The sequence below is a fragment of the Actinia tenebrosa genome, unplaced genomic scaffold, assembly GCF_029948245.1.
Source record: "Actinia tenebrosa isolate PJP-AT-01 unplaced genomic scaffold, QUT_ActTen_1.0 PGA_scaffold0__85_contigs__length_37466705, whole genome shotgun sequence".
Classification (NCBI taxonomy): domain Eukaryota; kingdom Metazoa; phylum Cnidaria; class Anthozoa; order Actiniaria; family Actiniidae; genus Actinia; species Actinia tenebrosa.
The window spans coordinates 35,032,528-35,049,501 of NW_028292569.1; the positions used below are offsets into that span (position 1 = coordinate 35,032,528).

The window sequence follows — 16,974 nt, forward strand, 5'->3', positions numbered from 1 at the left end:
GCGAAAAGTACCAGGTTCTTTGTTAGAGGGAAGAACTCCCTTGACCAAGAAAGAACGGAGATTACGATCACGTTTATAGGAAAAAAGAGGGCGGTTGTTGAAAATGGCAGAAGTGCGAGTATCAGAGTCAAGCAGAGAAAAGTTGCGGTTAACAATGGGTTTAATGGAAGTGTTAATAGGATGTTAGCGTAAGAGTGAAAGGAATGCGATCATTAGAGGGACGAGTGTGAGGAGTGAGAGCGGTGGTACGATCAATAGTAGAAACTTTACGAATGGCGCGATCAATAACATGAGCAGGATAATTACGCTTAAGAAGAAGGAACGCATCTCAGAACATTTAACAGAAAAATCAAGATCATCACTACACAAACGACGAAGACGAAGAAATTGCGAGAACGGAATAGCGTTAAGAGTGTGCTTAGGATGAGAAGACGAGTAGAGTAAATAAGAATGAGAGTCAGTAGGTTTGCAATGGACACTAGTGCTAAGACGGTCGTCATTAACACTAAGCAAGATGTCAAGGAAAGTGACTGATGTTTCACTAACCTCCCATACGTAAAGTCTAAGGCAGGGTGAAAAGAGTTAACAAAAGAGATGAAAGAGTCTAAGTCATTACGAGAACAAGAAGTAGCACCAATACAATCATCAATATACCGTCCAAAAAACTCAGGTTTAGGTCCAGTATATTGTTGAAAAACAAGGTTTTCGATATAACCAACAAACAAATTGGCATAACTAGAGCCCAGCTTAGTACCCATAGCAACACCGTTTACCTGCCGATAATAACGATCTGATTGGTCAGTTTTATTCCCGGTTAGTGTGCGGAAAAATTAGAGTATTTATACATATCAACGACTGGACATTAGATACCATAGGAAATTATATAGGGAAACAAAGACGCGCGCAAAGAAAAATGTTCTAGTTTATTTCTTATCGATATGTTTACTCTTTTGTATTACAGAGAACATTATCTTGACCTCGAATTTTTTTTTAAAAATTGATTTTTCCGATTTTATTTTTCCACCATTCTCTTTTATTTCAATTGGCTTTCCTGTGGTTCTAGAAGCGCTGATCCGACGTAATGTCGCAGTACATTTTTGATCGATTGTTTTCACTCGTGTTTTGGAGGACACTAATTTGACCAAGAATAAAAATTAATAGTTGAATCGAATTTTTCTTATCTTATTTTCACCTTTTACTTTTATCTAAATCGGGCTCCCTGTGCTTATCAACTATTTGTGTATTTGGGTTCCCTGTGTATTGTCTCCATTCATGTCGTGACAAGATGTGGGAGCGTTGCGCGACGACCGACACTTAAAACGGATGCGAGGAAGACTAGACATAGTCTAACATAACAAGTCTTGGTCGTCGTGACGCGACTTTATTTTGCAATCTTGTGGGTAAATGAAACAATCCGGTCTGACGGTAAAACAAGGTAAAAAGTATTATCCATAAGATATCTACTAAGGCAATGGATTGGGAAATTCTAAAACTATCTAAGTGGCAGAATCTAGGATATCTATATAAACGTAAAATAGCAACAGAGGTCTTTAAGATCAAAGAGTCTGATTATAGATTGTCACAAAATTTCAACTTCATTACAACTGAAAGAAAAGGTGTTTTAGATTAGAGTTAGTTACCGAGAACGGAGGCAATAAGCCATATACATCCCGAGGGCCGCAGGCCCGAGGGATGTATAGGCTTATTGCCGACGTTCTCGGTAATTACAGTCAAACAAGCTCAAGCATTGACCCCTAGATTCGATTAATGAAATCATTAGGCAATTATTCCTTTTATACGTACGAACCGGAATAATGCAATATTGCAATATTCAAATGAAAATTCAGTTCATTATTCGACTCGTGATGAAAAAATGTTATCCAGATTGCTAAAGACCTTGAGAAGGTGAAAGCCAAGAAGGCCTCTGGTCCAGACGGCATTTCATCACAAGCCTTATCCCTGATAAAATCTTCTGCTGCTAATGGTCTATTTACAGTCTTCCACAAAAGCTCATGTTTGAACAAATTTCCTGATATATGCAAACAAGCCAAAATTACTCCAGTTCATAAAAAAGGTTCCTTCTCTGAAGTTTCAAATTACAGGCCAATTTCTTTACTCAGCATTCCTGGAAAGCTCCTAGAAAATCAAATTTGCTCTATCATTGATAGTCATCTACAAGATTGTGGCCTTCTAAGTAAGCACCAATGGGGCTTTAGAAAAGGACTCTCTTCAGAGGACTTACTTCTCACCATGACAGAAAAGTGGAAGCTAGCTATGGAAAAAGGCCTAACTGTTGGAGCTATATTTATCGACTTTAAAAAAGCTTTTGACACTATGTCACTTGAAATCCTATCCTTAAAGCTCAATGCAGTTGGCATCTCTGGTCCATTACATCAGTGGCTAATGAACTACCTACTTGATAGATATCAATATACAGAAGTAAACAACAAAAGATCTGTCCTTCTTCCTATTAGATTTGGTGTCCCTCAGGGATCCTTGCTTGGCCCAAGACTGTATACTATCTATACTAATGACCTACCTGATCAAGTAAAAGACGGCTCTGTCATGATGTACGCTGATGACACTACAATCTACTTAATCGGGTCAAGTGTTGCCCAAGTTATTTCATCTCTAAATGGTCTTATGGTACAGATATCTAAGTGGTGCTCTTTAAATAAATTGACAATCCACCCTTCCAAAACTGAAGCTATGATATTGAAAAAGCAACAGTTTATTGGTCCTTTGCAGCCTTTACACTTTGGCCCTGGCTTTGTGAAGTTTGTCAATTTCACAACCTGTCTTGGTGTTACAATTGATAACAGACTCTCTTGGCATGCACAAGTGGACGTAGTTAGAACTTCTTTTTCCAAAAAAGTTGATGCTCTAAGAAAAATGTCACATTTACCTAAGTTAGCCCTAGAAGAAATATATTTTAAAACAATTATACCTAGTGTTACTTATGGAGTATCGGTGTGGGGAAATTGTTCCCCATCACTACTTAATAGTTTAGATCATATACATGCTCGAGCATGTCGTATAATTAATCATCTTCCTTCTTCATTAGAAAGTAGTTTATGCTTGTCTCAATGTAACTGGCTTCCTATAAATTATTTATTAAAGAGACGCATATTACTTAAGATGCATCAAGTTTTCACAGGGGCTGCCCCTAGCCAAATTTTGGATTTATTTTCTAAATCATCTAGATCAACAAGATTCAGTAATCAATTAAATATCATTCGGGTAAAGTCTGAATTAGGCAGGAGTTCTTTACAATATAGGGGTCCAAATATCTGGAATTTTATAAATAAGAAAGTCAAACTTACTAATACTATCAGTAAAGAAGGGTTTAAAGCAATCTTAAGAAAGCATTCTAAAGATATTCTCCAATTTTCATTTAACAAAGAAGCTATTGTTGTTTCAAATAAGAAGGATGATTTTATTTATTATTAAGCCTATTATTAAGTTTATTTTAGTATTTTATTTATTTTTTATTTATTTAATTTACATATAATATGTACACCTGCTTGTTGGAGCTCTGTCATGGGGGGATGGTGGCCTGGATTGCTTGTGTCCCCTTTCTTCCTGTGGTGGCATTCTTCCAAGTAGGTGTATGTTCAGATTTTAATTATGATTAATTTAATCTTACACCAGTCCTTTACATTTTAAATTCTTTAAATTATAGTAGTGGTTATTATATTTTATCATATTCTTATATATATATATATATATATATATATAGCAGGTCCACATCAGCCGTTGGCTGTCGATGCAATATTTGTTTTAAAATTTTGTAAACCTAACCTGCTTTAACAAATAAAGGATTGGATTGATTGATGATTGAATAATATCAGGTAAAGGCCTTCCTGGCACATAAACACTGCCAAGACTATTTCTGGCCGCCATTCTTGGTCTTCCGGCTGTGTTAGCACTGATTAACCAATCAAAATGTCGTATATTGAATTTGAAGTTGACTGGAATTTTCATATCTTCGTTTTTGACGTTGTAAATTTCAACTGAATAATGAAATCGAAATTCGAAAATTCAAATCATTAATCGACTCTAGGGGTCAACGCGTGAGCTTGTTTGACTGTAAGTATTTTATTTCTCAATTGAGAAGGTTTTTTATCAAATGTTGCTCATTATAAGTGCGAACGGTCTATATATAGTTATTAACCGGGTTAATAACTATATACTAACCTCGCATTTATTATGAGGGTTATATGAAGGTTCAAACGCTAGGACAAGGTTTTGCATTAGAATTCAAGACAGAGGGCCGCAGGCCCGAGGTCTTGAATTCTAATGCAAAACCGAGCCCGTGCCTTTGAACTGGTTTAAAATATCAACTAAGCCCTAAATTCCATTGTTTTGATGCAAAACACGAAATACTAAATTATAATGAATTCAGAGAGATAGATTACTGTTGCTTTGTTCTTTTGGAAATAGAGTACAATATATCCGCGTTTGCACTCTATAAGCCTTTTCACAGTTTAAGTATCGATTCCACTGCGCATGCGAATCCCGAATTTCTACATTCTTTTGTCTAAACCTTCTTTGTTCTTAATTAAACAAAAGAAGGTGAGAAATTCGGGATAAAATCGCATGCGCAGTGGAATCGATCCTTAAACTGTGAAAAGGCTTATTGTTCCGATAGAAATAAAAATAGTATTGTTTTCATACCTTGCGTTCTCTCGGGCAAGTATAAGGAAAAGTAATTAAAAACCTATTTCGGGTTTATAATTCAGCCCCGTTCTTCCCTGTTGATATCAATTCTGCCCCCGGCTTTAAGAATCTGAGTTTTCTGCCGAATTTAAGAACCTACATCAAACAATGGATTTAGGGTGTGGTTGATTTTTAAAACAAAAATAAAGCCTTGTGAATAACAAAGAAAACCGTGTCAATTGAGAAATAATACAAATTAGATTAAAGAACTATGAACTGGGCAGAAATAGTCTTGACTTTCGAGGCCCAATCATATGGAATAGCCCTACCCAAATCCTGGCGGAGTACCCCCCCCCCCCCCCCCCCGGGTTTATCTCGTGTCATGCGTGACCTAGACTGTGTGACATAATCCGCTTGGAATTCGATGACATAATCTCTGGAGATATTCAAAAAAGCAGTGAACTGAAGTCGTAGGTAAAAGATTGTCAAGTAATTCTAACAGAAATTCGAGCTTGTATTTCTCTTGTCATCAAGGAAAGAATGTACTCATTTGGCCCGTTTGCGTCATTTGATTCAATAGACCCTTGTCACACTAGCGTGACATTATAAGGTACTTAATTAATGGGGGGGAGGGGGGGGAGAGTTTACTTTCAAATTTGTCACATCGGTAATAGTAAACTTGCAAAGTTTCGTAATGATTGCCCTTAAACTGACGAAAATATGAATTTTTTAGCCTAAGGCATTTTTGCAAAAAAAATGTATGCCAGTAACGCATCGCATGCTACAACAGCCTTGTTATCGGGCTAGACAAATGCATTTCTTTGCAAAAGTTCCACGACAATTCTTCCACGGTCAACCTTCCAGAATATGGAATAAATTTACTTTGTTTACTTCCAGAACACCAAGGACAAGATAATGACAAACGTGACCCACGTTAGGGCAAACTTAGTCCGTCTCAGGTCTCTTATGGCTGATTCTTCATATGTTGGGAAACCTCTTCAAGCTTATCTTGTACCAAATACCGATGCCCACCAAGTAAGATCTCTTTTTTATTTTATTTTTCTAATAAAAATATAGAATTTATTCTAATCGATCCGGCTTCATTAGCTAGACTGATTGTGCGCCCTCCGACGGTATCGTGCTCGCACGTCGTTCCGACAGCCGCTATTTCTTTTTGAGCTTGCATGCTCGGCGAAATTGAATTATTAAAATTATTTCGCCGAGCATGCGCAGTAAAAATTGGGAGTGACTTTCGTCGAGTATGCGCAGTAAGAATTAACGGCTCTGGGAACAATCTCGTACCCAGAGCCTGCGTTTCTTCTGGCCTGCGGCGAAGAACTAGGGCTCTGCCAGATCAGAAGAAACGCAGGCTCTGGATACGAGATTGCTCTGGGAACGATATTGGTCGAAAACATGGTCAACATTGTGGTTAACGTCCCGATTGCAGCCTATTATGAAAGAATAAGTCGAATAAGAATATTTTTGTCCTATAGAGCCAATACATACCCCAGGAAGATTGCCGCACTCATACAATCAGCGGGTTCTTCGCAGGAAAAGGTAACGAGAGAGATTGGAGTTCAAATTATTGTTTATACTTCAATGATTTTAAAAGAAACAAATAGAATCCAGAATCACAAATATATTTTCCTCTTGAAATCGACGTGCGTTGCAGATGAGAAAGGATTAACTGTGGTTACGGTCAGTCTGGGAGTCAGCAGCTAGTCTCTCCCTAGCTGATTCCTTCGTGTACACCTATTTCAATAAACATAAGACAGGCGATAGGTCATTGCGACATGGGAATGGTACGTTTCGTTGAATACAAACAACATTGAATCAGTCTCAACACTAAGTTCCATTTTCTTGACGAGAATAAGAAGCAGAAACACAAGCCATTGCAGCTATTCTTGGATCTTGGAATGACCAATCTCACATCGCATTTTGCCTATTGCCTATCGCCTTTGGCGATGACAACGTTTATCGAACGAAATACGTGTCCATATCAAGGGCGATTCGGCCTTAATAGACCTCTTTAGTTTGGGCGTAATGTTTTCCCATTTCAGACCACGTGTCATTCCTTTGAAGAATAATATTCTTTGTTTGAGTTGTATCCATATTCATGTGCCTTGTCAAGCACAACCGTTATACAAAGAAATGTTGCTCTAGGGAATGACACGTGGTTTCAAATGGAAAAACCTGGGGGGAACCTTTCGACCAAAGTAAAGAGATCTGTTACCTTCAGTTCGGACGTCCATACGGCGCCTCAATATATATCTACGGATATTTCAGAAATAATATTAGAGACCTTTAGCATCAGGTTTACCGCCTAGAAACACGCCCGCAAGCACGGAGAAACACTCAGCACCAATGAAATGCGATAAGACAGCTCTTCCAGCACTATGAACAACTTCGTTATGACGCCTTTCTAAACGTCGAAAGTTTGACGTAAAACGCCTGACGTCGAACTGTAGTTTGAGGTTTGCGGTACCTAGCAAGAAAGTCGAGATAAAGGTCTCTAATGTCTTGGAATGATCCTCAGCTCTGACTATAAGTTTTCATTCCCTCTCATGTAGCAACGTCAGTTGTGACATCCAACAAGGCAGTAGTCTGGACCAGCGTACTTTTCCATGACCAGGCACTGAACGATATTGACCGCGACAACTGGACTCCTTTCTTGAATGGTATGTATGAATAATAAGCTATTATATTATGCATTAGAACACCCATTATGAACTAAGCTATGCTTTTTGTTATAAGGTATACCCTCCAACCCCACTGTTGACGAATTCCTCATTAAGGTAAGCGTTATGTAAATGTTATCCATGCTTGATGTTAATTTTTAGATGTAAAGAATTCAAGAAATCACGATTTCTTTTCTTCTTTCATTCATCCTTTGCTTGCTTTCTTTTTTCCCGTTCCTCTTCGTTCGTTCGTTCGTTCGTTCGTTCGTTCTTTTCTTCGTTCCTAGCTTCGTTCGTTCGTTCGTTCGTTCGTTTGTTCTCTTGCTCGTGCTTTCGTCCGTCCGTCCGTCCATCATTCATTCTTTTTTCTTTTCATTCTTTTTTTGTTTCGTTGCTAGGAGCTTCCACCCAACTCACGAATTGGAGTCAACCCTCGCTACATATCACTGGGTGAGTAGTATCACATGAAATCTTGATAATATTTATTCACTATGAGTATTAAGAAGTTTCTTCTGTATTGTTTTCCATTAGATTCTTGGAAAGTTTTGAACAAGGTAAGACACAAATTAATATTTCATTATTAAATTTTATAACAGATGCAACCGCGTCTTGAAACTGAGTTCGCAGCCACTAAAATAGACTCCTTGCTCTAAATTCTTACCAGGGGATCAAAATTAGAAAAGATCTCAATTAAGGGAATCTTTTTATTTTGACCCCCAGATTGAGCTGCTTTGACGTCACATGCAAGGGGTCTATAGACTTCTGCAGCTTGGATGTAATGTCCCATTTCAGACCACGTGTCATTCTCTTGAGAATAAGATTCTTTGTGTGAGTTGTATCCATATCGAAGTACAACTGGTAAACGAAAACGCGATACTCAAGGAATGACATGGTTTAAAAATGGAAAAAAAATCCTCCAGTTAAAAGGGTCTTTTGAAGTAATATTTAAAGCTTAAGCCATAATCATATCGTACTTTCCCAGGCCCTCTCTATATCTGGCCACACCCTTGTTCCTGTGTCACGTGACTTGGTTGACGTCATAAGAGAAGAACAAGGAATAGTCTTCAAATCAAACCAAGAAAAATTTTTTGTTCTGGATTTGAAATATGCAGGTACTTTACAAGTTGAGAATTTTTGAAAAGTTCTATTCAAATTTCAGAAACAGTTGTGATCACGATAAGGGATAGAGCGCGCATGCGTATCAATGGCTTACGCATTTTTTTAAAAATATATCTCACAGGGAAATCTTGGCAGGACAAGGTTCAAGAAGTGCGAGAAACGCTCAAAAGAAAGAATGTCTTTGCAATTGTCATCTCCAATCTTGACGAGCTGGCCTGTGAGTACACCAGATCGCCAAGCTTATCGTATTGCGCATGCGCACCACCATTAATGTGGCTATCAGCGAGTTAAGGCAGGAATCCTAGACTAGTTAAAGGCTTTGGTTCGCACGTTAAGCAAAAGAAAATTTTCCTATTTTCCACTGCTGTACGATTCGAGTCTAGATTGTACATATAAAACCTGGAGTTTTGGCTTCCGTCAAATAAAGAATTACAAAGTTAGTACGATCGTCGTTGTTAGTTTGATGGACGGACGACAAACACAAGAAAACGTGCCGCGTTAGGAGATGTCTGGGTCTCAGAAACATAAAAAGCGCTCTTCTTATTCAAGTAGCAATGTAAAATAAGATAATATTTTTTTTGCCAGGGCTGTTCAATCTTCGTGGAAGGGATATCCAACACCATTTCATCTTCTATGGTTTTGCAGTAATTACACCTGACCAAATAAGGTACGCCTCGATTTTCATTCCTCAATTATTTATATCAATAACGATAACAATAACATTTTAAAAAATAAGAGGAAATTAAGGAAGAGAAGAAATCTGCGGCAGCAATTTTCGATGTTACCGAAAGGCCTCTTTATCCAGGCCTGAATTGATTTTGAACCAATCAGGTTCATTTTCATTGGCGTGGCGAGAGTACAAGAGTTGAAGTGGCTAGCACACGCGTTTTGCTACGAAAATTATTGCCGCCAAAACCACAGGAAGCCCGACGAAATAGAGAAAAAACGAAGCATTTCAGGCGTCTTTTAGTTGATCATTTGTATGCCTCCCCCCTCCCCTCACTACGTTCATGTTCTTTTCACAAAATGAATCCAAGCTAAAAAAATAGCATCAACCGGTGCCTATAATCGTTACAACCCTGAATATGAGAGATTGCTTCTCTTCTGTATTTTCTCTTGATTTGAATTATTTCCCTTTTCCAGTCTCTTCGTCGACGAGAGTAAAGTAACAGACGATGTTCGCAGCCATCTTAACGTGGACGGGAACCGCAAGAATGAAGAGAAGGTAGAAATCCGTCCATATGAGGACATCAAGGAAGCTGTCATGGAGCTGAACAAGCTAAAAAAGAGCGTTTGGGTAATGTTAAGATATAGTTTACCTAAGTTTTCGTTTAGCGGAGTCTGTACGTTTTCCTTTAAAATTTTATGAACGCCCTGAAACAACCTCTCAGGGGTGAACAAAGTCATGGCATGGCTGATTCACAAATCAAATTTAAAATTTAGCGTGTTAAGTCGCGATTACACGAAGCAATTTCCCGATACAACGGCGTTGCGACACAAGTTGCATGGAGCATTGCAGCGTGTAACCTACAGCGCAGTGTGAAAAAATATGTTGCGAGACAAGTTGCAGTTGCAGTAATCGTTTCATGTTTATTTATCAAAAATAATAGAATGAGTAATAGCCCCTTCACGGTTCCCTGCGCCATCTTGAAAGGTAGCCGGGCCTTTGCATCGAAGCGAGACGAACGGTGAGCTTGTAATGATAGAGACCTCTTTTTAACACTCTTTTTATCACACAATTTATCAGTTGAATTTTTCATCTCATAGATATCTCCTGACATAAATTCTGCCATAGGAACACTAATGGACGAGGTTAGTACATCGTCCCTCTCAGGGCTTTCTCTGCCGTCTTGGAAAGGCTATCCCTCAGTGGGAACGAGTATTGACACAGGGAGCCCACTTGACGTTTCCCCCCCTAAATACTCAGGATGTTATTTGCTTGTGTTTATGAATAGGAGCGCACGTTGATGGAATTGATACCCACTGGTCGTGGTAAGGCCGTCAAGAATCCTGTAGAGATCCAGGGAATGAAGGATTGCCATGTACGTTTGCAGATATATTTACATTATTTCTTCATTATTTTTGAAGGCTTTCTTCTGTATCCTCGCTAGCCCGCGTAATTGCCTGGTGGCCTAATAAATATCAAAGAGTTTAAGACAAATTTGCTGAAATTTTGTGTGTCACGAGTTATGAACGCGACGTGTCAGAATACGTGGAGCATAGTACGAGAATCTTGTGGATTGACTCCAGCTGCGTTGACCTTCAGAACAAACTCAAGGTCAACCAATCAGAATTGAGGATTCAACATCATATTTTGATTAGCATTTCCCATGATTCTGCAAAGGAAACCCTAGTCTCCCTCGCATCCGACCGACACTTAAAGAACCTAAGAGACTAAGAGAACCCTTGAAATATGAATTTTTCATTCTTTAAATTTGTCGTAAATGCTACCTGCAGTTGAACTCATGGTGGAATACTAGTTCATTCAACGCGAGAAATCTTCATCATACTCAGTCCCTGCTAGGAAATGCTAACCAAAAATATTTGACATATTATTCCTTTCGGGGAACTCAGCTAACTCAGCTGGCTTGATACGCTAGTACACGGAGTTTCATGGGGTATCAGTCAGTACTATGAGGCGCAGTTTTTCTTATGTTATCTCTTGTTTTTGTTTCTTGTAGATTCGTGACGCTGTTGCTCTCTGTGAGTTCTGGTCGTGGCTTGAACGAGAGGTGAAAATTGCGCGCTTGTTTTCCTAGTCATCAGAAACACAGGCCTTCTCTGAGATAAATAACATGGTGCATTGTGGTCTAGCTTGGGTGCAAACATCTTTTGTTTATCATGCCTTATAAAATGTTTGTTGTACTGAAGCTAGACGAACTCAGAAAAGACCTCTACAGCCACACATATCAAAAATTAACTTTCTCAAGTGTGTGGGTTAGTATTTGATTTTTTGTCTTTTTTTTTTACTTTAAAGATTCCTAAAGGTCACGTGACGGAGGTCTCAGCTGCTACACAACAGGAGGAATTTTGCAAGTATGAAGATAATGATAATATGATGATGATGATGAAAAAAGCTTTATCTAACATTAGTAATATACTGACAATTTGTTCATTCACACGAACTCTAGAGGTGGCTATACAAGCCAGTAAGGCCTAGGGCAAACGTCGAACTTTCCATGCACCGAACTCATTAAAAACAATGGATATCAGATGATAATGAGGCGGGATTCTTTGATGTAATTAAGTTCGGTGGATGGAAAGTTCGACGTTTTCCCTAGGCCTAAGCTATCTCTAGTAAGTAGTAAATTATTTGGTCATAGTAGATGAAGTATACAAATACTAATATTAGGATATTGTCTTATTCATGCTTCCCAAAGTTCACGAATGAAATAATGTAGACTCCTTGCATACACTAATTTCGATTCTTTTCCAATCAAGAAAATCTTAATTGATGTTGACATTTTTCATTGCTTTGACCCCCCCCCCCCTCCCCCTCCCCCCTCCTAGGCTGGGATTTACTACAAGGAGTCTGTTATCCGCTCCGAGTTTAAGGAAAAACACTAGGTGAAGTTGGCATTGCAGTGCATTTTGGGATTGTTTCAGGGGATGAAATAGACGCCATCTTGGAAATGTGCTCCCGACATGCACCGCAATGCCAGCTCCATCCAGTTTTTTCCTCAACAACCTCGGAATAGCTAATACTACTTTATAATATATGTATTATAATGAGGATATTTATTTTGTCTCATTAGGCAGCAAAATGATTTTCTGGACCTCTCCTTCAAGACGCACTCTTTTTTTGGAGATGGAAACCCTAGTGACAGGTACTGAACAGAATCAGTTTTTTTCTGGATTTCAAGAGAATATAATAAATTAAGATTTGTCTTTGGCGCTGAGTAACAAGATTTTGATTTTGTCCCTTAAATCGTTCTTGTTTTTCGAGAATAACACTCTTTAATAGTGTACTGTTATGTGACCCTTGTTCCATGATGAAATTTAGAATTTGATTTTTGTGGAGCTGGAAGGAAACCCGGAGAAAAACTTTTGAAACACACAGAAAAAAACAAGAAGCAACTCTACTATAATCCAGCCCAACAACTTAGGCGGGAAAACAGACGCGCCTTCACAAATGAAATGAATAAATTCTTCTTGTCGTTACCGAGAGATCTGATTGGACGGATAGGTGATGGCAGGGTGCCTCATGCATGGCCGCCTTTCACTGAAGATGGGCCAGAGATCCGAAACGATGATGACGGGTGATGATGTTGATATCCGAAAGCTTGGAATTGAATTGTTTCTATAAAGATACCCTGTTGACGCAAGATATTTCAAAATAGAGCTAGCTCGGAATATCTTTACGAGTAAATATGTTTGATGAAACACGATTCTCCAATTAAAAGATATTTTTGTCCCGCCCAAAGTTATTTCATTAATAAAATTTATTTCATTATTGTTTTAGCTCCGAAACTGGCAAGACGATAACTGACAAAGGGATGTACTTTAACGCGTCAGGAAGACACTATTTGTAAGGATTTTTTCTTTTACCAATACATCTGCATTAATTATGGAGCTAATTCCATTCTCAAATGTTTAAAGCAGTTAACGTATGAGTGGGAAACAGACGGTAGTGACTTACAGCACGTACACGGTAAGACATGCGCATGTATTAACATGGTAATGTTTCCCACTTTCTTCCAATTCCTACAACGCGTAGTTAAAGCTACAAAGTATCGCTTTTCCACTCATACGAAAACCGCACAAACAAGAATCCTTGTCATTCGATTTGTCTCGATTGTTAAAGGTTGTTGCATGACGGGAAAGAACTGGGTCACTTCCAAGGACTGCTATGCTGCTATGAAGAACACTTACGCAAAACATTCCTCCCATTTTGTTTAGACGGTTGCACTTGAAGCCAACATTAACACTATTTACTTGCATGTGCAATATCTAGAATTTGTTATCATAACAAGATTGATTTCATTCGCGGCTGTAGCGAGTCATTGATTATTTTTCATATATCTACAGAGACGGTACGACTAATATCTCGCGCGTGATGCATTATGGTACTCCTTCACCATGGCACCAAGAATGCTACACGCGTGTGTTGAAGGGACACATTGATCTTGCGAAAACAGTTTTTCCCACCAACACAACAGGTATAGCTGTGATGATGTTGATGACGATGATCATGATCATGATCAGCTGGGGTGGTGGTAATCATAATGATGGTGATAGTAATGGTGATTGATGATGTTAGTGATGACGATGAAGACGGTGATCACGATCATGATCAGCTGGGGTGGTGGTGTTCATAATGATGGTGATAGTAATGGTGATTGATGATGTTAGTGATGACGATGAAGACGGTGATCACGATCATGATCAGCTGGGGTGGTGGTGATCATAATGATGGTGATAGTAATGGTGATTGATGATGTTAGTGATGACGATGAAGACGGTGATCACGATCATGATCAGCTGGGGTGGTGGTGTTCATAATGATGGTGATAGTAATGGTGATTGATGATGTTAGTGATGACGATGAAGACGGTGATCACGATCATGATCAGCTGGGGTGGTGGTGATCATAATGATGGTGATAGTAATGGTGATTGATGATGTTAGTGATGACGATGAAGACGGCGATGATGATCATGATCAGCTGGGGTGGTGGTGATCATAATGATGGTGATTGATGGTGTCAGTGATGATTGATGAAACTTATGATGTTTATGATGATGATGATGATGATGATAAATTTTAACAAAGATGATAACTGGTGTTGCTGTTGATAGAGATGACGATTGATGACCTTCATAATGATGACAATTGTGTAGTATTGATACATGATGGTAATTTTCCTGTAAATGAAACAAACGCACTATAACTCCTACTTTATTTATAACCTAATATTTTACGGAATGGGAATCCCTTCCATCTTTCGATAGGTCACGCACTGGATGCCTTTGCCCGCAAGGCATTATGGGATATCGGACAGGATTATTTACTGTATACTGGACATGGTGTCGGTCACGTGTTACTTGTCGTGGAAGGTAATCAGTCTGTAACTTATTGTCTTCAGTATGTTTCGAGTCAACTGAGCTAGAAATGTCTATCCTCCCCGTCTCTTCTTCGCAAAACTATTGTTTGTGTAAGGCGTGATGTTCAACAGTTTGTATTGCTGTATGCATGATATTTGCTTATGTTGATATTTTGTTATATTACAGGTCCTTACTGTATTGCCAGAGTACAGAATCCTGAAGCTCTTACATGGGGCAGGACGAGTTATCTATCACTCCCTCTGCAGGATGGGATGTTTGTGACGATTGGTGAGATTCGATGTCCCCTTGCTGTCCCCTTTGTTATTGTTTGCTTTTGCGCTCCCCTTAACTCTTCCTCTACCTGCATTCGTCATATCCTCATCACCAAGAACACCATCGCTTATAATTACTGAACAACTCTACTAACGTCGCACACCTCTAGTATCAAAGAATACTTGATACTAATCAATTTGCGTTTCATAACATACAAAACCATCCCTATTTCAATACACCATATCCTTTAATTTTAATATCTTTTACGGATTTCCAGAACCTGGATTTTATGAAGTAGGGGAGAAGTTTAAGTTTCGTCATGAAAACATGTTCGTAGTCAGGCCTGCTGAGCTCCAGGTAGGTATTTTTCGCTAAATATATTTTTTGTAATGTCTCTTTATCGTCGCCATGTCGGTGGTACTAGAGATCCCTGGCTGTCTCCTGCACGGATACACGCCATCATGTCCACGCATCTTGTCTTTCTTTTGACTTTTTTACTTACCTTTTTGGATTTATTTACAGAATAATCACAGGAACCGTGGATTCCTAAAGTTTGAAGCTGTTTCCTTTGTAAGCTAAATACTTGACAATTCTATCCATTCAACTCGTATAATAGATAATTTTCGCATGCAGCACGTACACGATACTGACATTGAAATGCCTTCAAGGGCAGATCCAGGGGGTATAAAGAAGAAAAACAATAACAAAACAAAAATGAAGAAGATGCTTTTTTTATTGTTTTCCGTTGTGTTGACGGAAGAAACTCAATTAGCCCCCCCTAAACTCAATTAGCCCCCCCCCCCTAAAATTTTGGCTGGATCCGCCCTTGGGCTTCCCATTGTATTCCTATAATTTATCCAATCACAATGCGTAGCTACAGCTACGGCAAGATACGATATTTTTGATGCGGTACGGCTACCGTACGACTACGAATTTGCTATATTGTTTCCCACTCATATACGACTATGGAAAAATCGGCCAAAACCTAAAAGCCGCAAACCTCAGTGTCCTTCGCCTTAAATCTTTCCATTTATAGCTGCCGTTCTCAAGGAAAATGTTGATTATGTCACTTCTCACTAAAGATGAGGTGAGTAATCTTTGTCAGGTCTTTTTGTCTCTTCATCAAGCCTCAGCTAGCCAACCCTTTAGTGAATATTCTTGTTAAGTGTTTCCAACTGCATCAAAATATTTTGAACAGTTACATTTCAGGTCTGGGATGCCTGTGTTTTCATCCACTTCTTAGAGAATTTTTTTGGCCATGTGCACTCTCAACCTGCCTTGCCATCGTTTACTGGGCATGACTGATAAAATGCCAGGCCCGTGGGGTCAAGCGTGCAAGAGAATCCCTCTAATATACATATTAATACGTTCCCTTTTCCCCCCTCATGGGAACTAATAGATTTTTTATAGAAATTTTACCCCACTCAAAGATATTATGTAATATCTTCGTATCCTCAACAGATTGAATGGCTGAATGCTTACCATGCTGAGTGTTTGTCTAAAGTTGGTCCAGTCCTCAAAGAACAAGGAAAGAAGGAGGCACTTGATTGGTTGATTGCTGAAACAAAACCACTATAGTGCCAATATGTATAGTGAAGCCCTTGCATACACACAGGCTTCCCATAGAATTAGCCATGTTATTCTGTTGAAGAATCATACAATAGTAATTCTAGTATAGAAACAAAATGATTTTGTTCTATAATTCTGCTTGCCTGCACACAGGGAGCCCATGGAATTAGCCATGTTATTCTGATTAAGAATCGTACAATAGTAATTCTAGTATAGAAACAAAAGGATTTTGCTCTATGATTCTGCTTGCCTGCACACAGGGAGCCCATAGAATTAGCCATGTTATTCTGTTGAAGAATCGTACAATAGTTATTCTAGTATAGAAACTAAATGATTTTGCTCTATGATTCTGCTTGCCTGCACACAGGGAGCCCATAAGAAGCAACTATGCTATAGACTATTATGATGCTCATTGACTCAGTACTAAAACTTGATACATGCTGCATTTTTTCTTGTATTAGCAACAAGTTTCTGTTTTTTTGCAGCTAAAAATAAAAGCATTTGTCATGCCATTTTTAAAATATTATGGAGGGAAAACTCTAAAAACTGTTAAAACTTTTAAAAGGTTTTTGCCACTAGAGTGCAAACCGTATATCCGTGAAATAGCACTAAAACTAAATAGCACTAAACAC

At 38.7% G+C, this 16,974-nt stretch overlaps 1 protein-coding gene across 2 annotated transcripts; it reads left to right on the forward strand.

Annotated features, from left to right (window-relative positions):
- The first annotated feature begins 1,296 nt into the window (after positions 1–1,296).
- On the forward strand, positions 1,297–16,854 carry LOC116296816 (xaa-Pro aminopeptidase 1). 2 transcript variants are annotated; one of them, XM_031704910.1, is made up of 24 exons: positions 1,297–1,435; positions 5,557–5,694; positions 6,153–6,216; positions 7,230–7,337; positions 7,414–7,454; positions 7,736–7,787; positions 7,869–7,891; positions 8,320–8,449; positions 8,578–8,673; positions 9,042–9,123; positions 9,600–9,753; positions 10,224–10,268; positions 10,412–10,498; positions 11,138–11,188; positions 11,434–11,492; positions 12,212–12,283; positions 12,919–12,984; positions 13,485–13,615; positions 14,408–14,512; positions 14,687–14,788; positions 15,051–15,130; positions 15,296–15,343; positions 15,810–15,860; positions 16,235–16,854. In XM_031704910.1, the coding sequence occupies exons 2-24, from the start codon at positions 5,575–5,577 to the stop codon at positions 16,349–16,351; spliced, it is 1,884 nt and encodes a 627-aa protein (XP_031560770.1). In that variant the 5' UTR covers positions 1,297–1,435; positions 5,557–5,574; the 3' UTR covers positions 16,352–16,854. The 2 variants fall into 2 exon arrangements, with proteins under 2 accessions (XP_031560770.1, XP_088881551.1); XM_089025425.1 differs by lacking the exon at positions 1,297–1,435 and adding an exon at positions 3,498–3,602.
- The last annotated feature ends 120 nt before the right edge of the window (positions 16,855–16,974 follow it).

Coding starts and splice junctions, on each gene's coding strand:
- LOC116296816 (XM_089025425.1), top strand. CDS start 3,513: ATGTACACCTGCTTGTTGGAGCTCTGTCATGGGGGGATGGTGGCCTGG. Junction 8,450..8,577: donor TCTGGATTTGAAATATGCAG/GTACTTTACAAG, acceptor TATATCTCACAG/GGAAATCTTGGCAGGACAAG. Junction 13,616..14,407: donor TTTTCCCACCAACACAACAG/GTATAGCTGTGA, acceptor ATCTTTCGATAG/GTCACGCACTGGATGCCTTT.